Source organism: Cygnus olor, chromosome 16 (genome assembly GCF_009769625.2).
Source record: "Cygnus olor isolate bCygOlo1 chromosome 16, bCygOlo1.pri.v2, whole genome shotgun sequence".
NCBI lineage: Eukaryota > Metazoa > Chordata > Aves > Anseriformes > Anatidae > Cygnus > Cygnus olor.
The window spans coordinates 4354479-4370099 of NC_049184.1; the positions used below are offsets into that span (position 1 = coordinate 4354479).

At 43.9% G+C, this 15621-nt stretch overlaps 1 protein-coding gene across 11 annotated transcripts in view; it reads right to left on the minus strand.

Moving 5' to 3' along the window:
- The window catches only part of PTPRT (protein tyrosine phosphatase receptor type T), a 565545-nt gene that overhangs the window by 532111 nt on the left and 17813 nt on the right, over positions 1–15621 (minus strand). For 10 of the 11 annotated variants that reach the window (XR_005824772.1, XM_040575465.1, XM_040575469.1 and 7 more), the window contains 2 exons: positions 4160–4292; positions 2693–2892 (listed from right to left, as the gene is read on the minus strand). Coding sequence is in view for 10 of the 11 variants with exons in the window: in XM_040575465.1 (XP_040431399.1) it covers positions 2693–2761 (69 nt within the window). In the remaining variant the exon portion in view is untranslated. Of the gene's footprint in view, positions 1–2692; positions 2962–4159; positions 4293–15621 lie in introns of all 11 variants that reach the window. The other variant, XM_040575464.1, reaches the window with a different exon arrangement.

Consider the following 15621-nt stretch of genomic DNA (forward strand, 5'->3'; position numbering starts at 1 on the left):
TAAATGAATCTTTCCACCCAAAGTGATGTTTTTTCCTCTGCTCTCATTCACCAAAAATGTCGGCACACCTCTTACTGCAGCTCCACCCCAGCTGATTCCTCTCACGACCTTGGCCGGGACGTCAGCTGTTTGCACAGCCTTCGTCTCCCCGAGGTCTGGGAGCACGGCAAAACTCCCCCCCAGCTCCGCCTGTCCCCTCCCTGCTCCACAGCCCCCTGTCCCTGGGCACAGAGCTCCGGGCTGGGATGTACCTGTTGTGAACAGCCCAGCAGGAGATGACAATGTTTCCTTGCTGCCCTCCTGTGGCCACGCCACAGCCTGGTACTTTACCACGAATCCCCAAATTTTTACATGAAGATTGTTTGCACTTGTGTCTTAACCTGGATTGTTTTCTCTGCTCGGATGTAGTTGCATTTACCACGACAATTGGTGCTTTTATGTGAAGGGAGCATGGTTTTGTTTCTGGATCATAAATTTTAATCTGAAATCTCTCAGGTACGCAAGGATTAATATTTAATGGCTGTTCAGTAATGTAATTTCTACAGGCCAATCTTTCATCTTCAAAACTTTATCATCACAGACCTACAAAAGTTAGACTCCAATATGACAACAATACCTTATGAACACGGTGATTCTTAAATTCCCCAGCTGTCTCCTACAGGCAGGGGTGGTGCTCCTGTGAGTCTTAAAAAATGAGCTAACACTTTTAATTGTCTATTTTCTTTTCAACTCAAATCAGCACTGTTGAGTTCCAAGTGTGAAATGCTGCGAGGAACCGGATCACTCTCAGGACAAGATGACAGGTAATACCTTTGCAATTGAGGTCATCATCCCAAGATTAAAAGGAGACAGTGCTGACCTAATTCCATCTGTTAGGGGTCTTGGGACCCCTTGTCTAATACAGGAGAATGTTTGTGATGTCCTTATTATAGGAATGTCAGACAAACACTGCAGATGCTCAGTCTCTAAGACTTACAAACAACAAGAAAAGGCAACAGTCTGTGTACTGGATTTTTTCCCCTTGCTTTATAGCTGCTGTAATTTGTATTTCCCCAGACAGCACGAGTCTGCTTTTTCTCCATGAAAGAAGGGAGAACATAACTGCTCCAGGCTGCCCAGGAAAAGAGAGGACGAAATCTTAAATTGACTCATCATGAAAGTGTCACATTACCCCTGGTGTCACAGTCCTCTTGAGAAGCACAGGTGGGACCAAGCCAGCTCGAGACTGCCTGCTGCTTCTCCCCTAAAGGGAGACAGCAGCGAGTCCTTCTCGCAGTGCTGGTGCTCTCTCAGCCTCCTTTCTGTTCTCCCTGCACAACGCAATTCGAAATCTCACACCACAGAGTGTGAAGAGCTGCATGCAAGACACGATTCTAGGCACAAACCCAGTTAGTTAAAGACTTGATTACCTTCTTACCAGTAGTCACGTTTCCCTTGCTAGCAAGTAAACGATCACTCTGTTTCCAAGGTGAGATGTTCCAGCCACCCAAAAATCCTGAAGCCCCCCACTGTGCTTAGATTTACAGCAGGAACGTGTCCATCAGTTTGGAACAAATCAGCCTTGCAGACAGTGAGTGTTAGTACTGAGGGTTCATTTCTAATCTATAATAATTCGAGATTACGAATAAATCCAACTAGTAGAGGACAAAGCTGCTTATACAGTGACTTGTAGTCACAGAGCTGCTGTAATCATCTAGGAGAAAAAATCCCAGTACAGTCAAGAGCTAGGTATGATGCCTGTATCAACTCACCTTCTTCAAATAGAGTGTATCCATATGACAATTTTGGCCCCTGTGATCTATCAGGTGCACAAAAATGCACATGCCTAACTTCTGCCTTGTAGAAAGGCTTTCCTTAGATGCTATGTGAGCAGGTACCTACAGGTGACCCTCAGGTTTCTCCTGAGGTGCTGAACACAAGCCTGTGTGGGACAGGTTCATATCCACATCGGGCACTGAGCTTTGTAGTTTATTCTGGTTTTCACTACAAGACGGGCTGGATTTCAGTAATTGGTGTTCGTCCCTCCCCAGCCTACTCCACTGACTCTCACGGAAACCTTCAGCATTTCACCTTACTTCAAAGTTGGCCCATGACAATATGACTCCTTGGCTTCCACACAAGGTCACAGTTGGACAGAGGCGTTTCCCAGTTTTCCCCAGTTCAGACCACTGACAGATGGGAAAAATCCTGACATTTCATTCCCAAACGTATCTGCTATGCACAGTATTTCTAATACGGTCATGCAAAAAAGCTGCTTCCCTTGGGTGTTATCAAGGTTGTTTCAACAAAGAAAACTGTATCTAAGTTAAGCACACACAATAGTGCTTTCAAATCAGAAGTGACTCCAACACTCGCCTCCATCCAGAAAGCCAACAGCAACCTTACTCTTAAAAATACCACGATGACAAAGAATGAGTTACTTTTGTTTAAATTACAGTTCCACTGGTATCTAGGTTAATTGCCAAGTGGGAGCAACAGTTTGGCTAATCGTTCTTTATAGAAAAGGCCATGCAGTTGAAATGAAATCCCAACTGCAAGGCCTGGCAGTGACGCTCTAGGACCATAAGTCCCATATAAAATGATTCTTTCTTTAACAGCCATGTTCACCGGGTGTTTATTTCGCAGCTAGCTATGAGCTTGGATTTACCCTGGAAGCAGGAAGACATCACCAAAACCCATGAGCTTTACTTACTGTCGGAGCACTGTCTCCACCAGCTGCTTCCCTTGCTGAGGACGGACCACAGGAGCAGCGAGGGCACATGCTCTGGTCCCCAGCCTGCCTTCAAGCAATGGAATATCGAGTGTCAGGTCACCTCATTTTCAGGATGTGAGGTTCACTTGGGCCAGTGCAGGATGCAAAAACTTCTGGTTCTTGGAGCTCCTCAAGGGTTTCTGGAGAGGGAAAGTGGAGGGAGGTAAGGGGCAGGAGCTGTGTTCCTCTACAACAGCTGATCCTCAGTCCTTCACAAAGAGAAGGTGAGACAGAATAAGTCCTTATTACTTTACCTCTTATTTAATATTATAGTAATAACATATTGTTATACCTCTCAACACAAACAGGAAGAAATTCCATCCCCACTTCATCCTTACAAACCTGTATTTGTGAGAACTAATTGTGTCCCGAAGTCAATGACGATTTCATCAAAAACACTCCGAACGAGCAAAACTGGGGCCAAGTGCTTATCTAGTGATTACCCCTTTTGTTACTCTAGATTTCTTTGGGGTATGTTTTTCTTTAATATCTGTGTCTGAATGTTACATTTTTTTCCTCTGTGCATAATATTCTCTTCATCCCCCCAAATTTAATTTTCTCACTTTTTGCCTTTATCACTTAAATTTTTAGTAGGGAATTTGGGTGTGCTGCCGACAAAATAATAATTTATATTGTATCAGTCAGTATCACTCCATTGTCTAAATCTTTCATAATGGTTTTTCTGCAGCTTCCAATCTTCCTCAGAATAAAACAAATTACTTAGCAAGTGGAATATCTTCTTGTCATAATAATTTAATATTAAAATGTCAATAAGATTTGGTACACACAGCAGAGGGCACAGAGGTACAGAGACAGAGCAGAAATGAAGTAAACTTAATAAAGTGAGTGAGAGGGTACAATAGGGATTGAGTCTGGCTCCTGTACTTGATATGAAAGAACCTTTTTATCCTGCAGTGCAGTACAATCACTGTGTAAGCAATAATATGATTGCTGGAGCACTTATACCTGCTGCCTGCCTGCTTACACAGAGCTGAAGTCCAGCACCAGCCCTGGGGCTGTGTGTTATCGCTGGAAAAGGGATCAAGGAGCGCTGGATGGTGACATCACGGGCGGGCCATGGCAGACAGGGTGACACACGGTGAGGAAGGAGAGGACGGCCAGAGGCTGGTGGTGTATGCTGCTCTCGTCCCAGCACTGTGCAAGGAGACCCTTCGGAACCACCTCCACAGTGTTTGTGCCTGGGGGATGGGTGAAGGTCATGGTCTGGCATCCTGACCCCAACGCTGGGTCAGGATTCATGCCGGGGAGGTCCTTGCATACACGGGGTCAGAGCTTAGCACTCAGTTTTGCTTTGATGCAGCCCTGGAAGGCCAAATTTTCCTTCTGATTCTGGTACCTGGCCTTGCAGATTGCACTGACATTGAATGCCAAATACAGGGGACTTACATAGAGCATTATGAGTTTCTTAAAAAGGTCTGGAAGTCTCAGGAGCAAGTACGTCCCTTTTCTCAGGATGAGGTGGTCAGCAGGACATACTGTGGGACCAGTCCTGCTCTTCCTTGGGCAGTTCCGTCTGTGTCTGCAAAATGAAAGGGCAGAATAACAATCACAAAATCAGAATAATTCACACTGGAAGAGCCTTTGGATGTCATCCACAAGCCACTGGAACCCACTGCTCAGAGCAGGGCTAACTTCAAAGTATTGTAAAATCAAAAAGGAACTGAATTTTCATGAGCTTCAGGAACTTATTATTAGGCTCTGCCACATCTCAGACCATAGGAACACCATTCCTAAATCTAACCTCCCTTTTCTCTCCTGCAGCCACAGAAATGAGCATTCTGTAGATGACTCTTTCCATGCAAGTATGTTACTAAGTTTGAAGTCCCTGTGTTCAGTGCCTAATGTCTACTGCAAAAGGAAAAGGATGTAGGTCTTGCTTTAAACGCTCACTCTTTTCATAATTTTGGGGATGGAACAAAAAGAAAGACAAAGCCAAAGATTGATATTATTTCAACCAAAAAAGAAACAGAGGGCTACCCTGGAGTATCTACAAGAGGGTTCATTGCTGATGAAACCTGCCCCCCCCAGGACTGTCCTGGTGCTGGGGCCAGATATGAAGTTGAGCCCAGCATCGGGGGGATGCTCAGGACCATTAAGGGCTTGCAGTGTCTTGGGGGCCCAGTAATGCTGTAACCACAAATGTGCACCATGCTGAAATACTCCTACCTATCTCCTACAGCTTTCCATGAGCAAGCATGAAGGGCCCTGAGCCATCCAAAAGGGCACCAGGGAGTTGTAGAAGCATTCCCACCATCTTAGAGCTGCAGAAAGTTTAATAAAAGTTTGTGGAGACTTCCCCTGCTAGCAATTTTGCAAGGAATGAATAGGGGAGGTCCTTCACCTGCTCTGGGAGGCTTTTCCTTATTAACTGCTGCCCTCCTATGTGTAAAACTAAAAATGGTAAAAAGCAAAGTCCTAAGAGTCACAGTACTGAATGTCAGGATGACTTAACTGTCAGAGCTATAAACAAAACTGCTAGAAAAGGAGGATTTTTTAAAACTTGCTTCCAGTGGAAAGCTGTTTTCTGCAGTATGTTTTTTTTCCCCAGATCTCGGTCTGTACCAGTTTAAAACCACTCAGCACTTTTCTTGAGAGCTCATTCAACAGGACTAATTGCTCTGATAATAGGAAACTGATGCTGATGTTCAGCCAGTATTTTCCTATCCTCCCTAGTGAGCGCTTTCTGGCTGCCACCAAGAATCCCTGCCTCTTTTTCTATCTACATGTTAATACATCTATCTATATCTTAAATGGATGATGCTCACTATATTTCTCTCTCCTCCATCCAAATTTCAGCTCAGCAAAACTGCCATTATAAATCTTTCACCTATCAGATACCTTCTGTCACTCCTTTTTAATTACCTTTTATTTGTTAGCTTCTTACTGGTGTTGAAGTGGTCATAGCTGAATAATATTTTCTACTTGTGCCCAGCTGGTGCTTTCCGGACAATATTTACCTCCTTTCTCCCTTGCACTGCCTCTGCTCACTCAGACCTAACTGTGTGACAGTCTGCCTCGTGGCCATGCTGCCTTGCCAAAAACATACTCTCAAATATCAGCCATTTTGGACTTCCCCCATTGCCTCTTCTTCCACGTACCAACACCAACCAATACCACCCACCGATCCACCCATCCACAGATTTCTCTTAATTGCATCTTGCCTCATTTCTTTTCCCCCTTGGTCCAGCAGAGCTTTTTACAGGATGGTTCCCCATTGTTGTTTGCTATGCCTCCCAATTTAGGTATCATCTGGGAATTTAATTAATGTGCTCTTTATCTGCTTTTCCAGGTCATTAACAGTACTTTTGAACACGACTGGATATAATAAAAGTCCCCAAGGTACTCCTAGTACCGCTTCCCCTAACTAGCTACAGCATGCTGATGTCTGTTGTGCACTGCCAACAGCTTTCTAGATGCTTCGCAGTCCACGAGAGATGGCTTGCCTCCAAGCCAATTAAAAAGAGCCAGTTTTCAAGTGAGGGGTTTTGAGAGCCACTGCATAAAATTATTTACTGGAGTTCAAAGTGACCAAACCCTGTAAAGGTTTGATGTGTCTACATTTACAAGTTTCATAAAATGACTAACCCAGTGAATTCTCCTCCGCCCTGAGTTTTATGCAGATCCACTTATCTGCTGCACGTCGTTAACCTGGATGCTAGCTGCCTACTGGGGCATCTCAGGATTTCCCATTCTTGCCTGGATCTGCCCCCATCAGGCCCTGCCCAGGATCCACAGCCCTTTTGGCAACAAGGGGGTGACAGGGATTTCACACAGAGCAGCACTGCATCCTGCAGGCTGCTGCGTGCTCACCGATGGGCCAAGAACTGCACGTACATATAGCTATCACCAATTTGCAGCAAAGCCTAATAAGCAGTACTTGTAAAGCACCTGGGACCTTCAATTAAAAGCATTCCTTTTTATTATTTTCCATATTATAACTCTCGGGGGCAAAAACCATTAGGCTGGTAACCAACTGCAGAACAACTACATCCAAGCATATGTCCATGCAGAAACAATGGAAGTGGGTAATTATACAGGAGGAACGTCAGCTGGAGATTCTCAGCTCTGTGTCAATCCCAAATGGCATTCAGAAAACATTTCAAGGGGATAAAAGCTGCCTCACGGGCGCTATACAAATTTACCATCATAAACACTGAATAATACATTGCACTAATCTGATTGCTATTGACTGTTACAGTTGCATGTGTGACCTTGGGCATACATTAATCAAAGGGAGCCGTTCATATTTCCATCTTGTACCCTGCAGCGACGAGCAAAACTCATCACAAATCTCTTCTTGTCCCTGTGTTCCTTTCAGCTCCCTCTGATGTTGCTTGGAAATGGAGGCTGGTGTCTGGAGGGAAATGGCTTTTTCTACCTGCCCCTTTTTGTCTGAGCACAAACAAATGCTCCCATACAGAATAATAAAAACAGGCACCTTTATGTCCACCCAGTGCTCTCTGAACCCAATTTAGCAAGTGTCACAATCCTAAAGAGCATTCAAACTTTAGACTAATTGGTTTCTCAGCAGAGACTCTAACTAATCAGAGAAGCTCTTTGGACTTCCACCAAACGTGCTTCTTATTTACCCTAAGAAATGAGGCATCATCAAAATGGAAGATCCCAGTGCTTTCGTGTACCTCGGACAACGCAGTGCGTATAATGTGCTGCTCACACGAGGTGCCTGGAGGTTTAAACCAGAGAAACCAGTCTCTCATCACCTTCTTCTCCCTTTGTCATTACCAGAGGTTAGAGAATATAAGAAAGAGCTGACAACGTGTTGAAAACAAATTGAACGGGCATCACTTTGCCTGCATTGATTCTCTTCTTATCCTTCCCCTAGGCTATGAGATGATACTCAGGGCATTATATTGCAAAATTCTCATGCATGTGCAGTCTGGCATGCTGCCTCCAGCCCTGGGTTGGTCTTTGAGCATGAAGAGCCTTCCTCCAGGGCACGTTCCCAGTGGTGGAGCTGTCTCAAGGCTTGTCGTAAAAAGCATGGTATCAGACAAAACTTCAGAATAATCTAATGAGCCAGTTTCAACATAGTTTCAGACCATTGGCATGCAAATATATTTCTTCAACAGCCTTACTGTGTTTTCTGAGAGTTAAGCACGATAGTCAATAATTTAACGTACGGGATTTAAAAAGGCTGGAATTATTCCCAAAAGCAGTGTTGTGACTGTAGACCATTCATATTTAACAGAAATTTAGATAAATTATGGTAACACTAGTACTGTAAGAATAATCGGCTGTAAATCCACAGGTACCTGCTTTTTAAATGTTTGATATAAAAATAAATAAAACTTTCAAAATCTTGCCATGCTTTCATTAAAAGCTGTCTCTGTGCCTTGACAGCGAGCACCAAGAGGGAGATGCCGAAGAATACCTGGGCAGGAATAAGAACCAGTGAGGAGCAGGCTGTTTACTCCTGACAGCCAAGCAGTACTCCCTCCCAGCAACGTGAAAAAACACAACTTAATTAGAAAGGCCCATTTTGTCTACAAAGCCTTTTTACGGTCCATGGCCTTTGCTCATATCCACTTACTTTTTCCATCAGTCGCATCACAACCTCAGGGCTGCTGCTGAGAGTTGCCAGGGGAGTGCTGGAAGCTTTCTCCTTTATAAATTTTTCACCCTGGTTCTATTACTCAGAGTGGACTTCCACACCGTAAGAATATAGCCTGATCCCCCCAGACCTTCAGCAACCCTCGGTGCTCATGCCATGATGAAGAAAAATAGCACACCTAGACCACTCTTCCTCTCTTTTTCACTAGGCAGCACCTCTTCGGTACATAAGAGAGAGTTTCAGGACAAACTAATGGATATTTTAGGACATCCAAAGAGTGGTCTTAGAAAGACAGAGAGAATTTCCTAAGGAGAGTCTCAAGGCTGTAATAATCCCTTGGATAAAGCTATGAAACACCACTGAAATTGGAGAAATGTTAGTTGTTGAGCTACCTCGGGAATGAAAACTGAGTGGTTACAGAATTCTGTTCTCTTTGTGGGCTCTTGCCCAAATGACTCAACACAAAATGGTCACATGTCGAACATCATTCTGCAAAAGTAGTTTTCTTGTCCCTGCTCACTTCCCTCCTCACATCCCACCAGGAAAACTTAATTCAACCCCCAAGTGAAGTCTGAAAGGGAGGACTGCTGCCTACTGTGGGCAGGGATGTTTCAGGTTGAAAGACTAATGCCAAGGGAGAGAATCCAGGGATTAATTCCTCTGAAATCCAGGTCCAAGAAGTAAATAAAAAGAATGGCTGAAGACTGCATCCTGCAGTGCCTGGCTGTGCTGTACTCCCGTGATTCAGACAGCTAACGTTACTCAAATCTGCTTTCCCTTCACACCAGGAGAGGCTGAAGTTAAGGAAGCAGAACCTCAATTTCACTTACACAAGTTTAATGCCAGCCTAACTTCTGACTCCTGTGGGTGTTACTTTTGATTTATACTCATGACGCCAAGAAGGAAATCAGATCAAGAGAGTATAAATCAAAGAGAGATCAATACTGGGCATCAAGGTACTAATTCTATCTCTTGAAGCAGCCCTTCCAAGCCGCAGGAGGCCGGGGGACAATTCCCCTGGCTCAGGCACAGCAGATTTATGCTGAGCTCTGGTCCTGGTGCAGGAGAGATGTTGGAGGTGGAAGGGGATGGAGCTGCACCATGTGCTATTAAGAATCTGTGTCTGTCTGGTCTGTCAAACAGTCTGTGGGCAGCTCTGAGAGGTTGTCATAAATCAGCGCACCTTCGCTTTGGGGTCTGCTGATGAGAGCTAAGACAGTTTAAAATCATCTTTCACCAATGCTTTTCCTTTCAGCTATCACAAGTATCTTGCCTTCAGGAGCCACTACAGAACCTCAGCTTCACACTTCCCCTGAAGAAATGACCACAAGAAATAAGAGGTGGCTTAAACCTCTTCCTCAAAACCCAGACCAAACGGCACAGCAATGGTTTCTACCTCCTGCGACACGACAGTGGTGAAGCCGATCTTTAAAGCACGCTGAAATGTTTTGTGCCAGGAGCAGACGCGCTGGCTGGGGAGGGCTGGGCCACCAGTCCCCAGGAGGACACGGTTCAGCGTTAAGCACGCTCAGTATACAGCCTGTGAAGCACCAGACAGACATTCAACCAAACCAACAGCTTGTGTGGTGGAGCCTTCATTTGTTTTTAGGAGATATATTAAAAAGGATGAGGCGATTTGGCTGCTTGATGTACATATATTATGGAAGTCTGAAAATCAAAGGGTTCGGCAGTGGAGAAGTGGGCGAGGCATGGAAAATGGGCAAGAACTTTTTACTTTAGCAAATTTTACAAGGTATGGATCAAAGGACAAAATCTGCACTTCCTTCCTTCGTGGAAATTTGCAGAAAAGTGTGATTGAAAGGGGAGTTTTGTTTGGGGGTATATAGGGGGCTGGTATGGAGAGATTGATGGCATGTTAAATTGCAATAGCTGATACCATAATTAAGTAATAAAACTCTCCAAGCAGTAATTATAGGACATGTCAAACTGAGTTATAAGGCAGGAGGCCAAAGGCCAAGTGATTAACCATCTGAGAAGTGCAACAATTCCCTGGAAGTGCTCAGCCCACAGTGCCGTTGCTGCGATGAAAAATAATTTAATAAACGCCAGAGAGCAGGACCAGCATTACAGCTCCTCCCTGAGCCCACGGCAGTGCCCCATGACTCACATCAGTCTCCCAGGCTGCTTGAAACAGAGTCAAAGGAGCTGCTCAGGGCCCTCGCTGTGAAGCTGAGCACATGATTTTAGAATTTGTGCCTTCCTTTGACTGACCTCCTGTGAGCAGGCCCGCGGTACCCGGCGTGAGCATGCCGCACACACCCCTGCACTACCTGCAGCTGTCGCACCCCAGGGTGCTTGGGTTTGCTCAGGACAGGACCGCGAGCACCCGGTCAGCTGAAGCTGAGATGCGCTTTAGAAAGCTGCTCATCCTTTTAGCAGTCAGAACAGTCTCCTAGCAGAGATGGGGTGCCTTACTTAATGTGGTGTCTAAGATAGCTGCTGCACCAGCCACTGAGGATAATTCCTATCACTGCAGATTTCACACAGAGAGGTTTCCAGTTCATTAGCTCCAAAGAAATAAAGGGAGGGGGGGGGGACTGATCTCTATCTCAGTACAGAGATACATAAAATTGTATTTTTCTCTGAAAGTTATTCTGTCTGCTGCTTGAGGAGTGGAGGCAGCACATTTGTTAATGAACTAAGCTGCCTCATAATCCTTCGGACTTCAGGAACTTGGCTGGGCCGAGCTCAGCACCATGAGGGGTTTTATTTGTTATAGTAAGGTCAGTGCTCCCAATGTACACTCGGACACTTTACACAGATGTCAGTCTTCTGCAGGGTATTGCCACCTTGCTGCACGGTATCTATAAAGGTCTGAACTACTTGCTTTTTAATTTCATTTTATGTGCCTTCTGCTCAAGGAATAGGAGTTCTTGCCTTACCTTCTTTAAACACTTTGTTACTTTTTATCTCTCTCTATCATTACCGCTTACCCCTCTAACATCTAGGATATATGGTTCTAATCTTTTAATCTCTCCACACACTGCAGTTTTCCATTCTGTTCATCATTTTCAGTGCCTTCCCTGGACCTTTTTTATTTCTGCCCAATCCTTCTTTAAGACTGGAGAGCAAAACTGAGCAGTGTCTGTGTCCTGGTGTCACTTCATATAAAAGCTACAAAACAATATTGTACTATCAGCTAGCCCTTTCTTAATGCAAGCAAACATTCCGTTGGCTTCCCTGGCTGTTGTTTCTTGGTGAATAGATGTTTTGTTGGCAATGCTGCCTTACTCCTTTCCTGACTACCTACGGTTAATTTAACACCAAGTTCACATACGAGTAGTTTAAACTCTTCTCTTTTTCCTTTCAGGAAAAACGTAGCCTACCTAAGGGTCTACCAAAATTATTTGCTACCTCACTGATACTGTTGGCAATCTAAACCATTATTTTGGCTTGGCAGTGGGGCAGGTCCTGGAGCATCACTCCACTAACCTTGTCCTGACATGCTTATCAGTCATTCCTTCATAAGAGGACTGATGCCCACGTAGCTGCTTACCTCCCAATAAATGTTCGTAAAAAACCATTTAAAACCTTGCTGCAGATGGCAACGTTTGAAAGATAGTTTTTTCTCCACCTTGCTGCAGGAACACAAAGAAGTGTAATAGACTGGAGAGAAGTGGTTTCTTTCTTACAGAATAGCACAATTTTGTCCAGGAGATAACATTAAGGAGCATTTCATAACTAGTGTATTTTTAGCTCATTTATTTGATTAAAGTGAGTATTGTTTCTCTGTGCTGTCCAGATGATTCCTGACATGAGAAATTTGCACATATTATGTACTTGACAGTCCTTCACCATGCTATGCACCTCACGCTGTGTAAGTAAGCTCGTGTGATTGGCACTGACTTAGTACTAAACGCAAAGAAGTCACGCGCTCTGACTCAGTTTCCCTCTATGGCTAATGCAGATAATGATACCGACCTGTTTTTATGAAGCACATTGAACCCATCACACCAAGCACAATATAAAGCCCTTTGCCTCTAACCACTTGATGCATGCACATGCTACCATGTCTTTTTGTCTTTCCATAAAACTGATTCTTAAATCACCATCATTCTGATTTTTCATTACCCCTACTGACTGCCAGCAAACCCCTCCTCTTTCATCCCGACGTCAGTGACAGGAGGACAAGAAATTTTGTCGTTTAAAGAAATTCATAAACACAGCCTTCTGAACACCCTAGAGGGCTGTGTAGGCACCAGAGCCTGCCTATAGGCTTCCAGGGACCACAGCACTCACCACCTGCCTAAGCCAGCATGCGATAAAAGTTTTGGGTATCTAGCATCTACAGCTGCTTGCTGTAAGACCTTTAACCCATTTCTGGAGTGTTACTGAATGCATTAACATTGAAAAATAACTAGTTATATAAATAAGTTAAATGAATAACTGATTTCAATGACTTAAACTAACTCCTCACTTCAATAGGTAAGAAAAATACCTGCCTTCCTCTCCCTTCACACACTCTTCTTCAGCCTCAGTTATGAATCACTTCTTTGTTCCAGCCATACAGCTCCAGCGTGATTTCCCCTCTGTGTGCACAAGAAGCCTTTCTCTCCTTCCCTCTTGTCTCTCCTGGGTCTTATTAAATGAGGCAGAGTCACTCCGCAGTCCCTCGTTAGGGGCAAGGCTGGTGCAGATGGAGGAGCTGCAACACCTGGGTGAAGCAAAAAGGCAGAAGTTATCCCTGAAATAGCAGAGGGACGGAAACAATGCTCCTGTGTTACTGGTGTTCACCTCTGCAAGGGTAATTCTGCCATTATTTTATGTGAGCATGAGGAAGGGATTCTTTAATAATGCAAAAATTAAAGAAACTCAAAGTCTTATCATCACTGCCTACTAATAACCTCGCAGCACACCTTTTATGAAGTGGGTGCATATATCACGTTTCCAGATTGGAATTAGAAGCACAAACACCATTAAATGGAAACTTAATTATATAATATTGTTTTATGGCTGTTTTTATGTTTTAGAAGTGTATTAAGCAATGTTCCTGGATTTCCTCTCTTTGCAATTACACCAAACGTTAAATCATTACATCTATTTCACAAATGTTTACTGCAGAAACATGACAAAACCAGTCTGCAAGCACAGGATATTTAGCATGGTGGCCACACGCTTCATTTACATGGTGGACGTTCCAAATACCCACTTAAGCCTCAAAACTACATTTTAGAAGGTGCCTTTCTAAATGAGGCAACTTTTCTGAGCTATATGCTAAAGACTAGGCAATTAGGCAAGCTAAAACAAGTGCAAAGGATATTGGAAATATATTTCCAAAACTAGAGCTGGTTACAAAGCAGGGATGGCTGCTAGTGGAAATGGCTTCCCCATTTGGCACTTCTTTGTTGCTAAGGATACTGAGACTTACGGAAACTTGACCCTGGGGTCCTCACAGCCCCTGGAGAAAGCTCTGCTGAGCATCTTGGGTTTCTAGCAAGTGGTGAGCAAAGCAGAGTTTTGAAAAAGAGTTTTGCACATTCTTCCTCTGAAATGGGTATTTCAGGTATACTAGCCAGCTGCACTGAATAACAGGTTCCTGCCTGTTACGGTCTACGTGCTCCCCCAGGTGTTTGCTCTCATTCTCATGGTATAACATTGGCTACAAATTCCCTGTAAGTTTAAAAAAATCAGCAGATTTCAGCAAAATTTATATCCCATCTGTATTAAATGCCAAATGTCTCTCAGATCTTAGAAAAGATTTCCAGGTTTCTGATTCAGTGCCATATTTCTGGCTCTCTGCCCCTGTGTGAGACAAGAGAGGAGCTCCCAGGGTTGTTACTACCAACGTGGATGGTCCCCAGACTGCCGGCACCTGGAGATAACCTGGAGGGAGGAGGCAGGGGGTGCTTTGGCCTGCTAGTGCTCTTGGGCTCTGAAACACACTGGGAAGACCCAGGGAAGAATAAACTGCATCTATCTTCTTAAAAAGAGCCTGGTCCATGATGCTGGGCATCACAGAAAGTATTATAAATTGCGTGAGCTGGTCATTTGTGCCACAACCAGATGTCTCAGTAATCCATCAACAACTGAGCTCTAGCTGATAAACTTTCTTCTTTTTTTTGTTTGCTGCTTATTATCAATTATGGCTGAGGCGAGCCACATGCATTTGGCTGGAGGAGGGGAAAGTTTTCAAGCTCTGCTGCAGTGTCTGTTCTGGAGGAAGAGAAGCAGTTCCCAAGCTGAGGCTAAGTGCACTCCACGCGTTCCCTGACACCACCAAGGTGCAAGGTTTAGATTTCTGAACGTTTTTGATGATGTTCTCCATCTATTTTGCTGAGACAGTCTAGGCAAATCATTTAGACACGGTGCCTAAGTTTACTCAAGCCTTTGATGAGCAATGTGTGGTTTAAAGTGAGTGCCTCCCACAGACTCCACGAGGCTTTAATTTATGTTTGGAAGGGGACTTGGCTTGTTCCGCTCAAGAGTCTGTAACTGCAAGATCGTATTAATGATCCAGAAGGGACAAGTGGCATGAACGAGCCTTGTACCTGTGGAAAAACATTCAGATTTTTAGCAAATGTTTTTTACTTATGAAAATAGACATCAGGTTTGCAGCTCCAGGCTTTTTCATCCTGCAAATGCCTTGCAATGCCTCTCCCGACCTAGGCACTGGTTTCTGCTTCTGTCCTGCAGACTCCAGCTCCGTGCTCCTGAGCATGGCTTTGCAGCGACTAATCCTCTTCCTCAGCACAGAATTACATGGATAATTGTGCAGATACTGTCTTTCAGCAGGCTTACTGGAATATCTTGCATTACAGAACAGCAGATTTCTCCTGTTTAAAAACTTCACTTGCAGTATTTGATTTAACAAGTCTTTTTTAACATTCTTCAATCGATTCACTTAGGGAAATTCATAAGAAGATGCAAGAATACATTTTAGTTGAATTTCAGGGGATACTTACTGCATGTTAAATACCACTAGGCAATTATTTAATGAGGTTTAACAAGTATGTAATAGATAGATTACTTATGACCTATATGTGAAACCTCAATGAATATGTTTAATCAACTGGCATTCAATTAACATACATTAGGCTTTTCAATGCTTTATTTTAACTGTCTGGCTAACAGACCTGGCTTGCAGACTTGTTAACTACTTGCTGTCCATAATTCTAGGTCCAATATTGCACCTGTAATAGATAAATAAAAATTAATTGCAAAGCTGCTCTTAATGAGTTTATTGGCCTGTAATTATCCATTTAGAAGTGCAGGTCCCATTTGGTGCATCAGTATACTCAATTATCTTGCTGCCTTC